The sequence below is a fragment of the Olea europaea genome, chromosome 13 (assembly GCF_002742605.1).
Source record: "Olea europaea var. sylvestris chromosome 13, O_europaea_v1, whole genome shotgun sequence".
Taxonomy (NCBI): domain Eukaryota; kingdom Viridiplantae; phylum Streptophyta; class Magnoliopsida; order Lamiales; family Oleaceae; genus Olea; species Olea europaea.
The window spans coordinates 13819659-13842052 of record NC_036249.1 but is presented as its reverse complement, the minus strand read 5'-3'; the positions used below and the strand labels follow the sequence as shown (position 1 = coordinate 13842052).

At 31.3% G+C, this 22394-nt stretch overlaps 1 protein-coding gene across 1 annotated transcript in view; it reads right to left on the bottom strand.

Annotated features, from left to right (window-relative positions):
- LOC111407678 overlaps positions 1 to 5633 on the bottom strand; it is a 22264-nt gene extending 16631 nt beyond the window's left edge. Inside the window, exons 1-4 of the mRNA XM_023037306.1 lie at positions 5104 to 5633; positions 2459 to 2630; positions 2144 to 2361; positions 1625 to 1685 (exon numbers count right to left, since the gene is read on the bottom strand). Of these exons, the coding sequence (XP_022893074.1) occupies positions 1625 to 1685; positions 2144 to 2361; positions 2459 to 2630; positions 5104 to 5490 (838 nt within the window). The 5' untranslated portion in view covers positions 5491 to 5633. The remainder of the gene's footprint in view (positions 1 to 1624; positions 1686 to 2143; positions 2362 to 2458; positions 2631 to 5103) is intronic.
- Positions 5634 to 22394: the final 16761 nt, after the last annotated feature.

Genomic DNA, 22394 nt, shown 5'->3' with positions numbered 1-22394 from the left:
GATCTTGGACAAATGCGATACTTCTTGGGGATAGAGATTGCACGATCAAAGAAGGGTACTATTTTGAAATAAATTCTTAACCTGTTAATCGAAATCGGCATGTTGGGATGCAAACCAAGCAATACACCTATTGAGGCAAGAAGAGTGATAAAGGACACTGGAAAATCCGTGAAAATAGACAAATATGAAAGACTAGTTAGAAAGTTGATGTAGCTCTCCCACACTAGACCTAACATTAGTTTCGTCATCAGTATAGTCCGTCAGCATATGCACTCTCCCAAGGAGGCTCGCCTAGAAGCAGTATATAAAATCCTTAGATATCTAAAAAGAACCTCTAGGAAAGGACTGTTCTTAGGAAAAAATGAGGACAGGAGTAAAATATTCACAGATGCAGATTAGGCTGGATCAACATCTACTACCAGCTACTGCACCTTTCTATGGGGAAATTTGACAACTTGAAGAAGCAATAAACAAAATGTCATAGCTAGAAACAGTGCTAAGGCAGAATTTAGAGCTGTTGCACAAGGAATATGTGAAGGCTTATGGATAAAGAAACTCTTGGAGGAACTGAAAGTTGGAGTGAAATTTCCAATTAAACTCTATTGCGATAATAAAGTAACTATTAACATTTCTTTCAACTCAATACAACATGAATACATGATAGAACCAAATATGTTGAAGTGGACTAACATTTTATCAAAGAGAAGGTGGACGATGGGGTTATTTGTAAGAGTTAGGTCCCTACAAAAGAGCAAACGACAAATATATTCACAAAATGATTGTCCAGATAAGCCTTTGACGACTTTATTCGCAGATTGAACATGGTTAATATCTATAGTTCAACTTGAGAGGAGTTTAGAAAAGGACCTAGAATGGAAAGGGGACAAGTTATAGTAATTGTAATTGATTAGAGGTTGTAATTTTGGGTATTTGGTTGGTTAATTTGCTGCTAATATATCGAAAAAGAGAGATTATTTGTTTCAATTCTGTATCTTTTTCAGAAACCATTTGAGTGGTGAGATACTATATTACAAAGCAATGACAGTGTGGCACACAATTCATTGACTAACTTCCAAAACTCATGCCTAAGAATGGATTTAACCACACTTAAATCATCTTCAATATTCAGGAAATCTAACTAATTTTATTTAAACCAGGAGAATAAAAGACTTCTTCATGGGGGCAATTGTCTTATTTAAGATAAAACATAGAAACTCATTACAAAACAAAACTACAATAAACCTGTAGCTTTTCAAGGCCTGAGTGTGGCGTTGTTTGTCTTACTTCCACTTTGCACCTTGAGAATTGAATTGGATTTTTAGTTCTGCTTCACCAAATTATGAGTAATAGTCGATCTTTCAGATGATTTCTTAGGCGACCCTTTTATCGTCATGCCTTCTATTGCTTATTAAACTGAGAAATTTTACGTGTTTTTGGAGCCAACTTTAATTTTAGATCTAAAGAAGTTACGCAATTTATTCTCAAAAACTTGATCTACATCATCCAAGGACATTATCTCATTGCAGAGAATTTCAAACATTGCATCAAATAGAACATATGATAGCTGACATTCATATAAAGAATAAACGAGTATAAAATTGATAAGAGTAAAGTATATACAGACCTTCCCCATATTCCATGTTCTCAAAAGTCGCAAAAGCAATTTCAGGGATTCCGCAAGTAGCCTAGCAAAAATACAGAAGGTTCCTCAATTTGTAAAAGATGCTTATCCAAGTGAGTCCAAAATATTTATAGAATCAATCAAACTAATGCTCAAAAATATAACAACGGCCAACAATTTTGGTGTTTTTCCATAATATTTCATATATTTGTTAAGAACTCGCAAAATCCTAACTGAAATTCTGAAAGATATCACTAATATACATAATGAATTAAATGGGAAGCAGATCTGTTACAGCTCATAGTAACATATACTTTTACAACAAAACCAAGAAAACGACAGTACAATTCTCAAATAAATTTTGGGCATCAGACAATAGGACATTCCAACCAAATTGTTGTCATGTTCAAGGCAAGTTACATTTCAAATCAAATCCAACCTTTGTCAGCTACAAATCAACCTTCAACACGCACGATTGTCACGTTAGTCAAAGAAATAGGCTTAAAAGGCAATCATTGGTACCTGCACACTCAGAAGACAATTAAAATGAAATGTAGTCGCCATTCTCCCAGCAGCCTCCATCTCGTAGGCTATGGTCAATGCATTTGAGTGATCTCCCACTTTACAGTCTTCCTCAATTAGAAGATCATAAAGCTTATCAGTAGCTCTCAGACCTCCCTCAGCACCCTTCAAGAACACTTTATTGGCATCTTCCAAATGATTGCTTCTCACAAGCTCCTCTGGAGGCAAGAACAGGATCAATTAAATGCTATGTTAGACATGAATGAATTGAATCATATGAAACCATCAAATCATCAACAGGCTTGTACACTGTACCAACAAGCAGCAGCCATGCTTGGCGAATATCATATTTAAGCTTCTCCATTGCTGCGAGAATTTCTAAGCCCCTAGTAGCATGACCTTTTGAGCCGAACAAACGAATCAACGCAATAAATGTTTCATGAAGAGGCCGAAGACCCTCACCCAGTTCCCTTCTAAGAGCATGCATCTGCGTAATATTGATTTTCAGAACTGATGCAATATAGTATATCTAAAATTAACAAGAATTGACATTCGACATGACAAGCTGATAACATTTACTTCACAAAACTAGTCCATATGTGTAATACAAAATAACATGAACTTGGGACTAATAAAATATCATCCTATTGAGGCGCAAAATGGAGCAGTATTCATCTTATTCCGATGGTCAAACTGCAATAAGCATCATTTCTTAATGATTTAAATCAGGAAAATAGCACCAGAGCCCCCCCCCCCAACCCCCGCTTTATATAAGGAAGCACGTGGGTCCTCAACCAAATTTTTTAAGAAGTTTGGTCTCAATGTTCAGTTTTTGTAGCACTTGGCTCCTCAATGATGGATCCAGGCCAATTTTCCATTAAAATGTCAAGTGAAAGGCGTATCAGACACGCTTTTTAGTGAAAAAGCAATTATACCTTTTTCTTCCACTACATAAAATAAAATAATTTTACCCAATTATCTTCTCCCGCATTTAACCCCATCCCCCAATCAGCACATCCCTTTACACCATCAGTTGAATGAGAGACATGTTTCTTGAGCAAACAAATCAACCACACAGTGACACTTGAAAATGTTGTTTTGTGTAAATTTGAAACTAAATCTATTCACTTGGACACAATCTTATTTTTACCGTGCTAGATCATGACAATGCAAAAACTATGAAAAAAATTTCTTCAACTCCTCTCTTTTCGGTTACTATAATTGTAAGATGATTATATTTACACAAGGTATTGCTCATATCAGCTATACAGGTGCTACTAAATTTACATATCTATTCTTTTGTTATCCACATACAATGTCTTGCTTTGTCTAGTGCTGCAGGGAAGAATGCAACGAGAATGGGAGAGGCCTGCGGGAAGGGGACTGAAGTGCAATAGGGGGGAAGAGGGGGTGAAGGAAGAGAGGAAGGAGGAGAAGGGAAAGGCCGAAGGGGGGAGTTGAGGCTAGAAGGTCAGGGAGGGTAAGTAGGCCATATGATTTTAAAAGGGTGGGAGTGGTTTGGACAGCATTTTTTTCCATGTGTAATTATTTCTTTTTTTTTTTCAATTTTTTATTTTTATTTAGATTATTCTTGCTCGCGCATTTTAATCATGTTATCAGACATTTTAATGGACATATTGAACGAATTACTTTACTGGGGATCCAAATGCTAAGAAAAAATTAGTTGGAACCCTGCTCCCAAGTCCTTCCTCAGGCAAATTGGAACCTCGCACACTATTTTCCCTTTTAAATTAAATCAAAAGTTTCCCTTGCAAATCATGAATAGACAGATGTGCAAAGAAGAAAATATAAATCAATTAAAGAAAAATACACCTGAAGTTAACTTATCAGAATTGCTAGTTTAGAATATCTCAAAAACTGTTTACAGATGTACTTAGGCTGTAATCAGGTCGCTTAAATTACATCTAACATTCTTAACTTAAGTATATTTATATTGATAGTGTGAAAGTTCTAGCTTTTTGAATTTGAATGCAGACAGCAATGTTTAGAATGTATTGAACTTTGTGGAACAGTGAGATCAAAACAGAGTATTTGAGAAGTTTTTGAAGTAGAATGACTTCATTGAATAAGTAAGATGATTCAATACTTGAAACAATGTAAAGCACGTCACTATGAAGGCAAAGCAGATTGCAGATTTGATGTGGTTTCTGGTTGCCTGAGCAGAATAAGATGGCTCCCGAACTATGACCACATGCAAGACAATTGACTCTATAGTTATCTGGATGGGTATTTCATTCATACTTGCAGATTATATTGAAATTTTTTATCATTTTGATAAGGAAATGTATTAAAAATTCAACAATCAAAAGCACAAGGTGTATATCAAGACCGATTGACTTATTCTTTTCTACCATCCTCTCTCAATTATGAAGTATCCAATCCTATTGTACACCGCACAACATTATGCACACGTGCTGGCTGTTTAATATATTTGGTTCTGCAGCACCATCGGCAACAATCTAGTTGGTGCAATTACTAATTCACTATACACATTTACAACAAGACGTACAATTAAGGACCGTTAAACAGAATATTGGTCATAAACTAACTGGATAAGAAATAATAAAATTAGGGAAAATGTTAATGCACAGTGTAAAATAATGAACGAAATAATCTGACAGGTCTGTCGGACCAATCGATTAGCTATTAATGCTAATGCACAAAACACAAACCCTAAAAGCAATTGCACACAGACACATCCACAGGAGATAACTAACAGAAAATTATCTGTAAAAGCTAAAGCACAATCTGGATATTAAAATCAGAGCACAATCTATAAGGTGAATTGCTAAACCTATGTACATGTAGCACAACCCTAATTACAATAGGTAAAAATGCCAACTCATAAGGCAAAACAATCAGTGTAGAACTAACAACTAACATCACGAATACCACATCACAATGTACAACAATCAAGAAAGATTTCAATTTAATCTTACTGCGCCTTCCTCGTCGCGATTGAGGACGTGTGAAACAACCAGGCCGTGGAAGGACCTCGGTCCAGGGTTCAATCCAGCAGCAATCATGTCATATATCACTTCAGAAACTCCCAAAGCGTTACCTTCTCGTGCTCTCCCCATCAACTCCTCCATGAACACCAGTCTCAACAATTTCTCAGCACTCGAGGGTGTAAAGTTACTCTCATTGTTATAATTACTATTACCATCACCTGATTTTAAATCATGCTGTTGGTTTTGGTTTTTTCTTCTTCTGGATTTTCTCCTGGGAGTGGAGATTGAGGCAAATGTTTTGGATAAAAGAATTCGAGGACGGCGGGTGGAGGTTAAGGGGAAAGAGAAGGGTGTGTAAGCTAGCAGGGCAGCCATTGTTGATGAAAAATGAGAAATGGTTAGGCCATTGTTAGTGGATAAGGCTATGCCGTTTCTTAAAGTAGAAAGAGAGGTTTAAGGAATGTGAAGACTGAAGAGGGCGTTTGTTTCGAACTTTGAATTTCACAATGAATTATTCACAGAACCCGGCAGCACATGTACGGTGAATTTGCTGTTTTCAAAATCAATGAAAAATTCAGTGTTGATATATAAAAATTTTGTTAAATAATTTCTATAGTTGTAGCATGATTTTTTCACAATTAATGTAGACCAAGGTCGGGGCGGGTCGGGCCGCCTCTCTTTTATGAAATTTATTTCGAAACTTTTTTTCTTCCTTATTTATTTTTAATCACACATTTATACAGTAAAATATTTCATACGAAAAGTGAAAATTTTTATTACTTTTTAATCACGTATTCTTCAAATATTTACTATTTAAAACTTTGTTTTTGCCAAATAATAACCACCTAATAGGGAAAGCAAATTAACAACTTTTTGTCATATAATTAAACACTAATATATTAAAGTTTCACAATTCAGATGTTAATTATTATTACAATATTTTTATTACATAATATAACATTAATAATTTTATGATAATACAAATTAAATAAGGTCAATTAATTTATAAATGGTTATCTATCTTTATCTTCTACCTTTCAAACTTGTAGAGAGAGAAAATCATTTCATATCTTTTTCAAAAGGGAAACTTCCATTGAAAGGGAACACTGTATTGATTAAGTGTAATTCTGAAGTTCCAGCATCATTGCATGTTATAACCATCCAATTTGGTAAGTTAATGAAGTCATCTTCTATTAAGGTTCTTTTCCGTTACCTATTTGGATCATCTATTGTACAAATCGATTGTTATTTTGAGCACGCATATTTTAATTTAGTTGCAGCTTTTTCATTTTCTCCTAATGATATTATCTAACCAAACTTTGGTTAATTGTTTGTTATCTTGTTGCTCTTGGGATGATAGGTGATGCTTGGTAAAAATCTTCTATGAATGCATAAATCTCTCTACCAAATGGTTCTAAATTTTTCAAGATCTCTCTTAAAGTTCTATCAATAATTTCAATTGTGTTTTTGTTGGCTATTGGTGCTTCATCCCATAGTATGAACTTTTTTTGTCGAATCAATTCTACTGTAGTACTTTGCTTTGATATGCTACACATTGTTAATTCATTTTGGAGTGGAATATTGAATCTCGAATGGACGGTTCTGCTTCTAGCCTTATTGATGTTGCAGGGTGGATCTAGCATGGAGTTTGGACACGAGCTACAATACAAATATACATGAATTTAAAAAAATAAAAAGAAACTACGAAAAAAGTAGATATTTTTAGCGGCGAACACGGGCTATAGCACGGTCAAGCCCGTGCCTGAATTCGCCAGTGATTTTGCTACACCTAAAGTTGCTACGCAAGTGCTATCATCTCCTAAGATCAAACCTTTGCCTATCAAGCAAGATGTAATAAAGTTTTTCCTTTACCTCCGGTCCATCTACCAAAATATATATCTTCGTTTGTCACTATTCATTCTTTCAAGTATAACAACAAAAGCATGTTTTTTTTATTTGGATTAGATATAATGCTGCTTGAATATCAATATTTTGAACTTAACAGAATGTTCATTTGAAATTTCCTTTGCATTGGTTTAATTATTACATTGGAAGGCATCAATAAGTTGAGACAAGCCATATGCATTAATAGTCTTCCCCATAGAATGGGAAAAAATTGTATATCATACAAAGCACATTGCATGTAATAATTTAATAATTCTTCCATTGGAATGCGGAAGTAGAATTACTCGAAAATTTAAAAAAAAAATCTCTAATTCAAGAAACGATATCGTCTAAATGTTTACATGTATGTTATATCAAGAATAAATAATTCAAATATCTCCCTAAATTTGATTATTAATTTCTAAATTAATTCTGAATCACGAACTTATAACTTTCTGGATCACGAGCTTTTAATTCTTTAATTCCAAGAACCTGATACTCAAAACCTCTAAATTTTCTATGGTATCTTTCAAAATCAATATTACGCCATTAGGTGGGCACCTTTTTTAATTAAATCAAGAACTTAATTCTTGGATTAAATAATTGAATAAAGTAAGAAAAATATTTTTTTGCTCTCCAAATTTGAACAAATTATTGTCTTAACACAATTGCCTCAGGTTTAAATCTACTTCGCACCTATTTGACACATATTTTTTGGTTAAGAATTCATTTTGGAATAGAAGATTTATGGAGAATGTTTGTTGTGTTCAATAGGAGTCTATATCTCATCTAGTCTCCATTTATAAAGATACAATAGTTTTAATACATATACAATAAGGATTCTATATAAAGTCCAACTAGGAGTCTTAATTAAAATCATAATAGGAGTTTTAATTAAAATTCAAACTTGTTAATTTACATTTATTTACATGTGTAGACTTAGAACTTCAATCATAATTACAATTAAATTTACAACTTTCATAACAATTACAGTTAAGTACAAAACTTTATTGTAATTATAATTATATCCGAACCTTTTGAGATCAGTGTTTAGCGACAGCTAAATTTCGACATTTGTGATTAGTTTATAGTATCCTTAAAGAAAATTGTATTTAAGTTAGTGAGAATAATTAGAATGGAAAACTGTCATTGATCATACTTTATTATCGAATCTTGGACGGGAATAAAATATAAAAAATGACAGGTCAGAGGAAAGTTTTATAGATTTATTGACTTCTGTAATCTTATATATTCCGAAAGTGCGGACTTTTGCCTTTAATGAAAAAAAACAAATAATTATATTGGGTGGTTTAGGTTCAACTAGACTATCCAAATGAATAACCGATTCTAAGTTTTGTTGATCCGAATATGAAATAGATTATTGGTTTGAAAGATGAAGTTGCAAGTTATTACTGGTGGTGATATTTCATTCAATCAAATTTCATATATTCTCTATGAAGCTTCTTGTGCAAAAACCAATACTGCATCTTGAAACTCTTGTATTTCATCTTGTGAAATATGGATAGTTGCTCTATTATAACCTCTTTAGATATACTTTTATAATTATTTACCAGCCTTTAGCCCAGAGCATATTTTTGACATTAATATGATAGCTATACATCAGTAGTAGATATGTATTGTAAGAAACCACCTACTGGTTATCAAAAATGAATTTGTTATTTATACATGTTGTTTTAAATGTTAATGAGAAAGAAAATTTAATATGACTGCAGTAATAAAGTCAAACATATGAACATGTCAAAGACTATTGAATTTCACTTTACTGCTATCATTCTTTCTTTTATATATTGGATTTGCATCTTTTCTTTGGATAGTCTTTGAGCTAAAACGCCTTGGATAATGGAATTGACAAAATCCATTTACCATGCAATGGCTTTTATTGTTATATTTTTCTCATGTTCTATGCAGCATATGTTTCACGACTACTTTATGAAGAGCAGGATTAGTATGTCTATTGAAAATTTCTGCAAGAAGACACCTGTCATAGTGGCCACTACTGGTAATCTTACTACCACTTTAAAATATTATCAAAATGAAGATATGCGATAGACCTCTTTTTTGAAATTCAACGATGTAAACAACAACCTTGCCAAATATTTCTTTTCTAAGATCTTGTCTTTCAAGTCTATTAGCTTACCTCTAAAGATTCTTCTTGTTAAATTTGGTTTGTCTGAGGATGTCCTTTAAGTTCTCTTTTTATGTCATTCGATTCTGTATTGCACGTCATTGTTACATAAATGTTAGGTTTACCAAATCTTTGCACCATCACCATAGCATCTAGAAAATGGTTAAGCATATCCCTTGGTTCTCCAATGAATGAAGATGGTAGAACTACTCTTTTCTAAACTTCATCTCCCATTATTTCTCCTACGTTTACTATGTTAACAATTTCTTGATATAGCTCTGATCTAATTTGCGACTTGGTGTCTTCTGTAAAAATCAAGCCCTATTGTTTTCAATCTTTAGTTCCATACCAATAATACATTGTTGTAGTAGTCATCTAATTTAGAGAAGCATTGATTTGACATTGGGCTGTATCTGTAAATTGTAGCAGTAGTATTCACAGCAAGACACATTTGAGGAGTCATTTTTGAAATTATTGTGTCAATTAAAACATATTTAATATTTTTGTAATTACATAATACTTATAATGAAATATAAAGAATTACAATTAACTAGATAATACTTGGACATTCATTTGTAATGATGTCATCGATAGTCTTAGAAGTTGTTAGACGATCTACATTGTTGGATGAACTTTCAACATTAGCTTTATTATTTTTCCTTTCCATTGTCCTCTTCATATCTTGATTTCATTCAACTTCCCCTCGTTCGAAAAGTAAAGGATATTATAGTAAATGATAACAAATGAATTAATGTTGGATTCTATGTCGACTTCCTGAATGTACATGCAGAATGATGTCCCTCTCAAATGGTATATTGGCATTTTTTTCCTTCTATCCAAATAGTGCTAACTTGATCTACTGCCAGAGCGTTGTACACATGTTAGCTATAGACACCTTTCTAGCTATATGGATATGTACATCTTTAATTGGTAAACAATCTCTTAAACTTCGAAAGAATTTACCAAATACATTGTTTTTTAAAATTTCCATCAACAGAGCAAAGATAGATTCACTGAGACTTGTATCTTCTAGTATTCTAATCCTATTTCTTAATTCATTATCTGTATCATAGAAATATAGCTGAAAATTTTTTGGTCGATCTCAAGGCAAAAATGCTAGAAGATCATGATAAATTTACTCTTGTACTTTAAATGTGTAGACGCCTTTATTTGAAGATCTAAGTGTCTTATCTAAATTTATCCTAAATGAAGTGAATGAAAAAAAATTGTTATAAGCCCAAAAATGTTTTTGTTGAAAGAAACACATTCTTCGGATTATGAAGAAAACAAATTATACAAATCCCTAGGTACATTAGGTTCAATAAGTTAGATCTAGCCATAAAAATGAGCACATAATTGTAATATTATAAAATAAATAGCAAAATAATTTTCTGTCATATTACGTTGTGTAATACATACCCGACCGTTGAAGCAACAGAATGTTTGTGATTCTTGTTCAAATTTTTTTGCATTGTAAAACACACATGATGGAATAACTTTCGATCCATGCGAAGGAGAACAAAGTGGCCCTTAAAAGTTTTGTCATGTGTAATTTGTTGTTTCGATATTTAATTTATTATGGTAAAATTAGCATCGTAGATTTATTATATTAAGGAATAATTTAATAAATTAGTTCATACCTTCAACTTCATATGATTTATGTCGGCCTAACATAAGCTTATTCCTCTTTGTACTCATACTGTTATTTTATTCGCCAAGTCTTTTTCTTTTGGATTCGTTGGGCTGTTCAGATCCTCTAGCAAAAGTATAGAGTACCTTGTCTTCTTATTTTGATGTTTCATGTCTGCAATGAAAAGGTAACTCTTTAAATATGAGTATTGTTAATTGAATAAGACATACTTCATATATGTAATATATTTAAATATGAAAGAGTATGGAAGTTGCATATTTCTTGTTTACCTGTTTTATATTAAAAATTCTTTGTACATATGCAATACTCTAAATATATTATTAACAATTATGATACATTCATAACAAATGGCATTTATTGTCGCAAGTAAAGATATGTAATGGTAAAAGTGAATTAAATATCTTTCATACAACCACGAGTACTGGTTGAGGGTATATTGGACCTATAACTATATATATGTTTTATCAATTTATGCATGACATATCATATATACTCTCGATTCTTGGTGATATGGATACACACAATATTTGACATAGTATTAAATGCATAGTCACACATGATATTCTGCATGCTATCAAGTATTTTATATATTATATCGACCCAAGGCCATGGGGTTTACTCCCTAGGCTTAGGGTGTTAAACCCCTTGGCCCAACTCGCCTCAACATACAAATGTTTATCTACCACATTCTACAGAATACTAAATCATAATCAACACGTGACATGCTGCAGATTATTAAGTAATTAATGTGTCCATTTTATGAAAATCATAATTTTTATGCAAGGTATAAATCCAAGGATATGGATTGACTCCTTAGTGTTAGGGTGTTAAAACCCTTGGCACACTCATTCCAACTTGCACCTTTTTTGTATCATAGACGTGTCCTAAGGCTCGACAATGTTTTTACTATTTGAGTGATATTTTTAAATTTTAATAAGCTTTGTCTATTTACTATTTAGAATAGAAATTAGGAAGTATTTATACATAATTAGAATCAATGTTTTGAAAATCAACTCGTGCATCGACCCAAAATAGGTATAAGGTTAAGGGTCAAAATGTTCAACTAGGTCGAACCAAATGCAATAAATAATATACACTCTTAATAAAACACACAAAAATTTTATTAACTTTACATTCTATCTATTCTATTTCTCTCTTTTCATAACACATTATCAGTACGAAAAATGAATTCTTCAAAGTTTAAAGAAGATAGTAATTTTTTTCAAGTATAATCATTTATCATATGTGCCAAAATTAATTTGATGACATGTGAATTTTTTTATGCGTTTATATGCATCATAACGAATTTATTGCAAGTATAAGTTTTTGGTGGAAATGATTTCTTTCCACTATAACTATAGCCGCCACTAACTGCTTCTCTCATTTTCATTTACAAACAATGATTTCTTCCACTATTACAATTTTTTTTTTTGACGAAAAATATTATATTTGTACTTCTTTCACTGCAAATATTCCAACGGTTAAACAATGAATTTTTGTATGAGGCCGTTGTTCTACACATATGTTCATACTTTAATTCATGATTGTACACATACTATTCACATTTGTCTGTACAGTTATTAGTCTTTAATTCATGCTTTAATTTCCTTACTCTATGATTTAGTTTATTTGGTGAGATAAGCATTTATGGTTATTATAAAATGCTCCGTGTCTTTAACATGATTAAATATTTTTATATGTTTTTATATAAATTTTAAATTAATACTTAATCATGTTGTTGCTCATGAAGTAACGCAACTTTATAATTAATATTTTAGAAGAATATTAATCGTAGATCTGTCTATTATTTATAATTTATTGTTACTCATGAAGTAGTACAATATTATAATTAATATTCGTGAAGAATATTACTTGCTCATGAAGAGCGTGCATCATATTTTTCAATATTCAAGAATATTGATATAATACTCTTGAAGAAGCGATAATAAAATACAACGTGCTCCCGAAGTAGCACATCTTTCGAAAAATATATTATTTTTGTAAATTAGTGTTTCATCCTAAAAGGAAAACATATAACTAATGTCAAGTTGGCATTGACTACTTGGTTAATTATTATGTGATATAATCAGTAATCATATTTTTCGAAATCAATTGTTTTTTTTTTTGTGTAGCTAATCAAATGGCAACCATCACAAAATTTGAGTTTACTGTACATAACATATTTGACAAAAACAATTTATCATGGGTAATTGATCCTAATATCCATCTTGTCTCAAAAGATTTAGGAGAGACAATGAAAGAAAGAAACAAAAATCTCTACACGATCGTGCAAAAGCACTTATCTTCCTTCTTTATCATCTCACTAAGAAAGATTCACAGATTCTTTGAAAAAACTAACCAAAATATTTGATCATCAGAGGACTATAGTCCTCTTTAAAACCTGCTATGAGCGATGTACCTTTGTTTGCAAGACTTTAAAACTGTAGTGAGTACAATTCTGAATTGTTCAGAATGTGTTCAAAATCAATTTGTATGGAGAATAAAATCACTGATGAAGAAATGTTGGAGAAAACTTTTTTTCACCCTTCACGTCTCGAATGATTTCTTGCAGCAGCAATATCGTGAGCATGGTTTCAAAAGATACTTAGACCTCATATCTTGTCTGTTCGTAGCTGAACAACATATTGAACTACTGATAAAAATCATGAATTACGTCCAACTGGTTCTGTACTATTGCCTGAAGCAAATGATATTTCGTTGCCTGAAGTAAATGCAATATCAAGACAAGGAAGTGGATGTGAACGCGAAATAAACCATGAACGAAATAATCAACAAAACTATCAGCAACAAGGCAGTAATTTCAAAAAGTACAAAATAAACTAAAGTAGCACATCTAAAAAGGAGTATGAAGAAAATTGTTTTAGATGTGGAATGAAAGGACATTGGACATGTAATTGTCGTACGTCAAAACATCTTGTGGATCTTTAGTAAAAATCAATCAAGGGACAGAAAAAATTGAGACAAATTTTGCTGATTACGATGGTCCCATTCATATGACTCATTTAGATGTCTCCGATTTCTTTACTGATTTAAAAGAGAATATTGACCATTTGATTAGGGGCAGTGTAATGGAAACTATAAATTAGTATACTTCCTATATCTTTAGTATTTTCCTTTATTTTAGAAATTTAGTTTGAAATATACTTTTACTTTTTGTAAAATAATAAATAAATAAACAAAAATTAAAAATTTATTATGTTTCGTTAATTTTATAGTATTGAATTATGTTTACTCTTTTAAATTTAAATTCAAACTTTTTAAATATATCTATTTTATTATATTGACAGATTCATGATAAATTGTCAAGATTTTTGCTTGATTGATAGTGCAATTATACATACTATTCTTTAAGACAAAAATATTTTTTAGATTTAAAATTAGTAGAAAATAATGTTAATGTCATATCAGGTGCATCGAATATCGTTAAAGGCCCGAAAGAGCTTGCATTATTTTACTAAATAATACAAAATTATATATTGATGATACACTTTATTACAGCAAATTCAAAAGAAACTTGCTTAGTTTTAAAGATATCCGCTGCAATGGATATTACATTTAGACGATGCAAGAAAATAACGTTAATATCTTTGCATAACTTCCTTTGTATATTTTGTCAGAAGTAAATAAAAGAAAAACTTCATGTATTCACATTTAGCATGTATACGTTTATAAAAATGGTTGAATAAAATATTGTCACGAACCAGAAGTTCGTTGACCCAAAATATTTTATACTTTGACATGATCGACTTGGACATCTAGGAATTATAATGATGCGTCGAATAATAAACAATTCACATGGACATCCTTTAAAAATCTAGAAAATTCTTTTACCTAATGATTATTCATGCGTAGCTTGTTCACAAAGCAAATTAGTTATTAGACCTTCGATTAAATATTGAATTTTCAACTTTTTTGGAAAGAATTCATTGAAATATATGTGGGCCAATACACCCACCATGTAAACCATTATTTTATGGTATTAATTGATTCTTTTACTAGATGTTCACATATTTGCCTACACTAGGAATATAGCTTTCACTAGACTACTTGCTTAAGTTAAAAAATTACAAATTCTTCAATTACTTAATCAAGACTATTCGTTTTGACAATGCTGGTGAATTTAGATCACAAGTATTCAATGATTATTATATATCAATTGGGATTGTAATTGAATATTTGGTTGCGCATGTCCATATATAAAATGATTTAGCGGAGTCGTTCATTAAAGATTTACAACTTATTGTTAGATCATTACTTATGAAAATAAAACTCTTAACTTCTATTAGGGGTCATACCATATTACATGCTGCATTATTAGTTCATATTAGACCAACTGCCTATTATCAATATTCACCTTTATAACTGCCATTTGGTCTTGAACTTGATATTTCTTACCTACGAGTTTTTGGGTGTGTCGTCCAAGTCCCTATTTCACCCCCACAACGTACTAAAATGGATCCATTAGGGATTTATGTGGATTTTGATTCACCATTCATTATTAGGTATCTTGAACTTTTAACGGGTTATTTATTTAATGCATGTTTTTGAATATTTTCATTTTGATGAAATGACTTCCCAACTTTGGAAGGAAAAAACTATATCTTGAAAAATTAGGTAAAATTTATTGGGATAAAATAATTATATCTCACTTTGATCCCCGTAACAGTTAATGTGAGCAAGAGATTGAAAAAATTATTTATTTACAAAATGTTATAAATCAATTGCCTGATGTATTTATTGACACTAGAAAATTACAAAGTCATTTATTCAGTAAAAATTGTTGTTCCTAAAGCACAATCTGTTGTAACAAATGAATCTCAAATATATAAAAAACGTGGTCGACTAGTTGATTCAAAAGACTCTATTTCTCGAAAAAAAAAAGCACAAGAGAAAAACTAACCAAAAACTTTAGAAGAAGTAATATTATAAAAGATTGGTCAATTAAGGCTCCCTTTGTTTCCCATTTTTGTAAGAATGAGAATGAAAAATATAGTTGTTATGGGTCTCATATAAAAGATAGAAATTCAAATTTGATAGCTTGATGTGATGGATAACGGTCATATTTTTCATTTTAATGGGAAAAAAATAGGAAACAGACAAGGGTTAAATATTGAAAATATGGTTCTTGAAGAACCACAAGTGTCCAAAAATAATGGGCTTTCAATAAATTATGCCCTTGTTTGAGCACCATTTTTCTTCAAAATACATTCTTCAACAGTAATTTGACATCATTTTAACCACACATTTTTCAATAAAATAATATTACACGCAAATCCAAAACTTTTCCTTATTTTTTAACCGCACATTCTTTATCACAACACTATTCCAAAATACATTCTTTTAGAAAAATGGGGCTCAAACAACCCCTATATGTTATCTCATATATTATAGAAATGACATAATGTTGTTAAAGACAATGTTTCAGTCTTTAATGTGGCGCTTGATATTATGCAAAATGAGGATCCTGAATTACAATTAGTTAAAAATTGTTACAATAGAAATGATTGGTTAAAATGAAAAGAAGTCATATATGCAGAATTAAATTTCTTAGAGAAACAAAAAGTGTTTAGACCTATCGTTCAAACACTTGAAAATGTAATCCCTATAGAATACAAATGTGTTTTTGTACGAAAGAGAAATGAACATATTGAAATTACAAAATACATAGCCCAACTTGTAGCTTAAGAATTCTCACAAAGACCAGGAACTGATTATGAGAAAACATATTCTTCCGTAATGGACACTATCACTTTTATAGTCTTAATTAGTTTGATTTTATTACAAAGACTTGATATGCATTTTATGAATGAAGTAACTACCTATTTGTATGGTTCATTTATTAGTGACATGTGTTTGAAAGTCCTTGAGAGACTTAAAGTGCCAGAAACAAACGTTACATTCCCGAGAACTATATTCTCAATTAAATTACAAAGATTATGATATGGATTGAAACACTCTAGACGTATGTGGTATAATCGCTTTAGTTAATATTTGTTAAAGGAGGGTTATAAAAATAACGATGTCTGTCCAAGTGTTTTCATAAAGAAAGCAGATATTGGATTTGCAATTGTGATAATTTACGTTGATGATTTAAATTTAATTGGAACTCCTGAAAAACTCAAAAAAACTATTGATTATTTGAAAAATATATTTGAGATGAAAGATTTGGGAAAAATAAAATTCAGTCTTGGGTTGCAGATTGAACATGTCCCAAAAGAATTATTTGTTAATAAATCTATTTATACAGAGAAAGTCTTAAAGGGTTTTATACGAATAATGCACATTTATTGACATCACCTATGACTATTCGATCACTTGATGTGAAAAAGATCCACTTCGTCCAATTGAAGATGGATAAAAAGTTCTTGGTCCTAAAGTACCATATTTTAGTATAATTGGAGTATTAACTTATCTTACAAATTGCACTCGAATCGACATAGATTTTTATGTAAATCACTTTGCAAGATATAGATTTACACCAACTTGAAGATATTGGAATGGTGTTAAAACATATTTTTCGTTACCTAAATGGCACTATTGATTTAGGATTATTTTATTCTCAAAAGTCGGGATCTGCTATAGTGGGATATGTAGATGCAGGTTATCTTTCTGACCCACACAAGCTAAATTACAAATAGGATATGTGTTTACACGTGAAGGAACAACTATATTATGGAGATTTGTGAAGCAATCATTTACAGCAATATCTTCAAATCATTCTAAAACTATTGTAATCTATGAAGCAGGCTGAGAATGTGTCTGGTTGAGGAATATAACCCATTATATCCAAACATCATGCTGATTAACTTCAACAAAAGATGGTTCAACAATTTTGTATGAAGATAATATAGCTTGTATTACACAACTCAAAAGATGTTATATCAAAAGTGACAAGATGAAGCATATTTTTCCAAAATTCTTTAATACACATGCGTTTCAAAAGAATGACGACATTAATATTCAATAAATTCTCTCAAGTAACAATGTAACCGATTTATTAACAAAAATATTGCCGACATCTACATTCAAGAAATTGGTTTATAAAATTGGAATGTGTCAACTCAAAAATTTTCAGTGATTAACATCAAGTGAAGTAACTGTACTATTTTTCATTCGATTAAGTTTTATCTCACTGGGTTTTCCTAACAAGGTTTTAATGATGTTGCATTTATTTTTAATATTCCAAAAAAAAATTTCATTGGATTTTTATCAAATAAGATTTCAATGAGGCAGATATTTCGTAACGTATCGTTCAAGAGGAAGTGTTGTAAATTGTAAGTTTATTAGGATTTATTAGTGAATTAAAATTTTACCCCTACAGTCCTAAAAATTATTGTCGTTGTATCCCTAATTTTTACCTATAAATAGAGGGCTTTTGTTTTAATTAAACACCCAAAAATTTTACCAACTTTCATTCTCTCTTCTCTTTTTCTCTATTTTCATAACAATGTTCAAATACATTTGGAATTAAAAAATGATTTTAACATGAACTTTACTTATACTCAGTCAACCATGGTCGAAGTCGGAAAAATATATATTATTTTCTTATTTGCATGCTAGTAGATAAACTTCTCTTCATTGTATTAGAAAAGAGCTTATCCACCTTTGGTTCCAAACTTTTTAGAATCTTCATTGGAAAAAAATGTAGTATAAATATAATGGTATAAATCTTATTCTATGAAATTAATTTGAATATTATTTATTTATTTGGCTCGTGTTTTCGGAATCCCTCTGTTTTCCCTTTACTTATTTTATAAGTATTTTCATTTTAATTTTGGCTCAGATATTTGGAGGGAAAATTTCCAGTTCTCTCTTCCCTTTTTTTTTTTTTTTTTTTTCCAACATCTTCCCTGGATCCTTTTATCAGTAGTGTTTTCCATGTTTTTCCGACCTTTTCTTTTTTGAGTTCTTTGTAGCTTAGATATATTTATTCAATCTCCAACCTCTTTACTTATATATATATATACTGAAAATTAGGCTCTTGATACTATCCTGAGCCGATCTACTTGTTATTTTCTTTAAAGATTGTTTTTTTTTTTTAACTTATTTTTTTAAAATTTTGGCTCATTTTTTTAAAATTTTGTCTCATTAATTATTGTTAATATCTTATTATAGTACCATAGTAATTCAAAAAACAAATCATCGTCATTTATTTGGTAGTCTCCATAGCACTTCGATGATAGGTCATCCGTGCATCATATCCCTTCATTTTAAAGCTTGGTATGGAGAAATCCCTCCATATGTATGCCATCTTCATTAATTTCTGAACCTCCCGACTCATTTTTTTTTTTTTTTGTCATTCTCATGCTTTCTTTTGTTCCTTGTCAATAAAATCAAGGAAAAAAGCAGATCAAATGGGGAAAAAAAAAATTAAAGCTACAATTAACAACAAAAACTAAAGAAAATACATTAGTCTTTGGCAACGGAGTCAAAAACTTGATCATGTAATTTCGCAAGTGCACGGATCACGACAAGTTATAAAGTGAATGCTTACGTTCAAATATCGTATGAGAAAGGTTAATTAGCTACTATCATTTTTATCCTAATTCTAACTTCAATCTAAATTAACGTCGTGTCAAATCAACTAATCAAGAGTTTATTTTATAACTAAATTAAGCTAAGTTAATCTAAATCTATAGAAGCTTAACTAATTTGAGAAGTTTTAGAGGATTAAATGATTAGGAATTCCAAATTCACCAATGTCAATTAACATTCATTTGATCCAACTTCATTCAACCCCCTTTTTTATACTTTTTAGCAATTGAATTAGCCAATTATAACTAATAGTCTCTCTTGAGTAAAACTAGTCATATTCACCTGCTTGGATTTATTATATTCTATGTAAATTAACGTACAAATAAATTAGGGAGGATTTTTGGGAAAATATTATTTCCTTATTTTCACGTAATTTTATTAGAAAATATTGTTTCCTTATTTTCACGTGATTTTATTGGAAAATTATTATTTCTCGTAATTCTTTATGTTATTCCCATCTTTATGGTATGATATGTACCTATAAATAGCGGTCTCTTCATTCAGTTTTGTTTAAGCCAAAATTGCTGTGTTGTAAATTTCTCTCCATATCGTCATTATAATAAAACACGTTTCCTCTGCCTAACTTTCTTTGATTTCTTTACTTTAAATCTTGTTTCATCTTTGTGATATAGTTACACATTTCAAATTGCAGGTTCTTCGTGAATTGATTGGGATTTTTTAGAAATGACTACATTGAAATATGATATTCCGCTGTTGGATCTTAATACAAGGTTTTTTTTTGTAGTAAGTAAAGATGGGATCTATTTTGGTGCAGTTACATTACTGGGTTTTGAGAAGATGCCTACTAATTGGATAATAGAGGAGAAACAATGGAGGGATCAGGAGGCTTTATCGTAGATTCATCTTCATTTATCCAATAATATTCTACAAGACGTCTTGAAGGAAAAAACAATTGTTTTGTGGTTGAAACTGGAGTAGTAATGCATGTCTAAATGTCTTACTAACAAGCTGACTCTAAAGTAAAAGATGTACTTCCATCGCATGGCAGAAAGAGGATCACTGGAAGATCATCTTACTATGTTCAAGGAAATTATCGCAGATTTAGAGATATTGGAGGTTAAGTATGAGGAGGAGGATTTGACATTGATTATGCTATGTTCGATGTTCGCCTCTTATTCGTCTTTTCAGGATGCCATTCTGTACAATCATGATGCCTCGACCATTGATGATGTCTACGATGCTCTGTTCTCTAAAAAGAAGATGAAGCATTTGGTTGGAGCTACATCAAGAGATAAGGAAGCTCTGATATCTCATGGTGATTGACGGAGGGGACTTCAGCAATTTGTACTGCTTCTGCTATAGGAGGAAAGGATACATTAAGAAAGATTGCGATAAGTTGTAGGTTAAAGGTAATTTAACTACAAATCATATGGGACAATCATGCAATTCGGATGAGACTAATGTTACCGAGGATTTTTCAAATGACAGTGATGTGATGTTGACCGTGGTATTTGACATGAAGTCTAAACTTGACGGGTAGTAGATTTTTGATTCAGCATGTTTGCATCATATGTGTTACAATCGAATTTTTTTTCAAACATATGAGGCTATTAAGTGAGGTGAAGTTGTGATGGAAACAACCGGTCTTGCTATATTACTGGAATTGGTCGAGTCAGATTAAGATTGTAGGATGGGATGGTCAGAACAATTGATCAGGTTCCACATATTCCAGACCTAAAAATGAATCTCATCTCGTCGAGTACCTTGGATTTAGAAGGGTATAAATTTTCTGGTGAAGGTGGAGTCTTGAAGGTCCGAATGAGTGTTTAGGTTGTATTGGAAGAACGGAAAAAGTCTGAGTTGTACATCTTGCAGGAAAATGCAGAATCAGTTAAAAGACATCCGGACAAGTTCAGTATCGTGGTGGAAACAGAGTTTGGTACAATATCTCTTGTGACAGGCTCTGGATCGTTTCAGAATATTGCTCAAGGGAGCTTTGATGATTCCGTTTAATCACCAATTTCAGGGGATAAACTATGTTCAGTAGCTAGGGTTGGATCCATTGAGCTTAGGTATGGTGGTGTCGATGATGTCTGTAATACTTTCGAGATCTTCGAAGGCGACAGTTCTAGCAAGGGTCTTCTGATAAGGCATTTGGTGTGGTTTCTACTACAGGGTGTGCTTCGACCCTGTTGGTCAATAGTAATTCCTTAGTGAAATTTTGGGAACCCGAAAGTAGGGTTCAAGTATCGCCCATGGACACCCTGTAGATGAAGATGTTTTTGGTGATTGAGAGTTTTGGTTACTGTGTTAAGCAATTTGGCTATTTCGACGTAGAAGGACTTATTTCTCAGGTGAAAATATTTTGGAGTTTCGTTTGTTGCACTGAAATTTGGGTTAAGGTTGATATCGTTAGATATTGTGTCCCAGGATTTTTTGGAAAATATTATTTCCTTATTTTCATGTAATTTTATTAAAAAATATTGTTTCCTTATTTTCACGTGATTTTATTGGAAAAATATTATTCCACATTATTCTTTATATTATTTTCATTTTTATGGTATGATATGTACCTATTAATAGTGACATCTTTATTTAGTTTTGTTTAAACTAAAATTGTTGTGCTGTAATTTTCTCTCCATATCATCGTTATAATAAAATAGTGTTTCCTCTGCTTAATTCTCTTTAATTTCTTTACTTTAAATCTTGTTTCATTTTTGAGATATTGTTAAATATTTCAAACAACGTCATTAATTTCAATTTTTGCATCGCCTTTGGGATCAACAGCTCATTTATTTTCGTGTTATTGTATGTGGATTATATGTTTATTGCTGCTAAGAATATAGTTGATGTCGACAAATTGAAAACTTGTTGAGTGCATAAATTTGACATGAAGGATTTGGGTGCTGTCAAGAAGATTTATTGGGATAGAAAATTTGGGGGGTTATGATTATCTTAGAGTAACAATGGATGGAAAATGTTAAAAGAATTTTAGCATTCCCAATGCTAAAGTTTGGGCCACCATTGGCGAATTATTTCACATTGTCTACAAACCAATGCCCGAATGAAAGGAAGATGTTG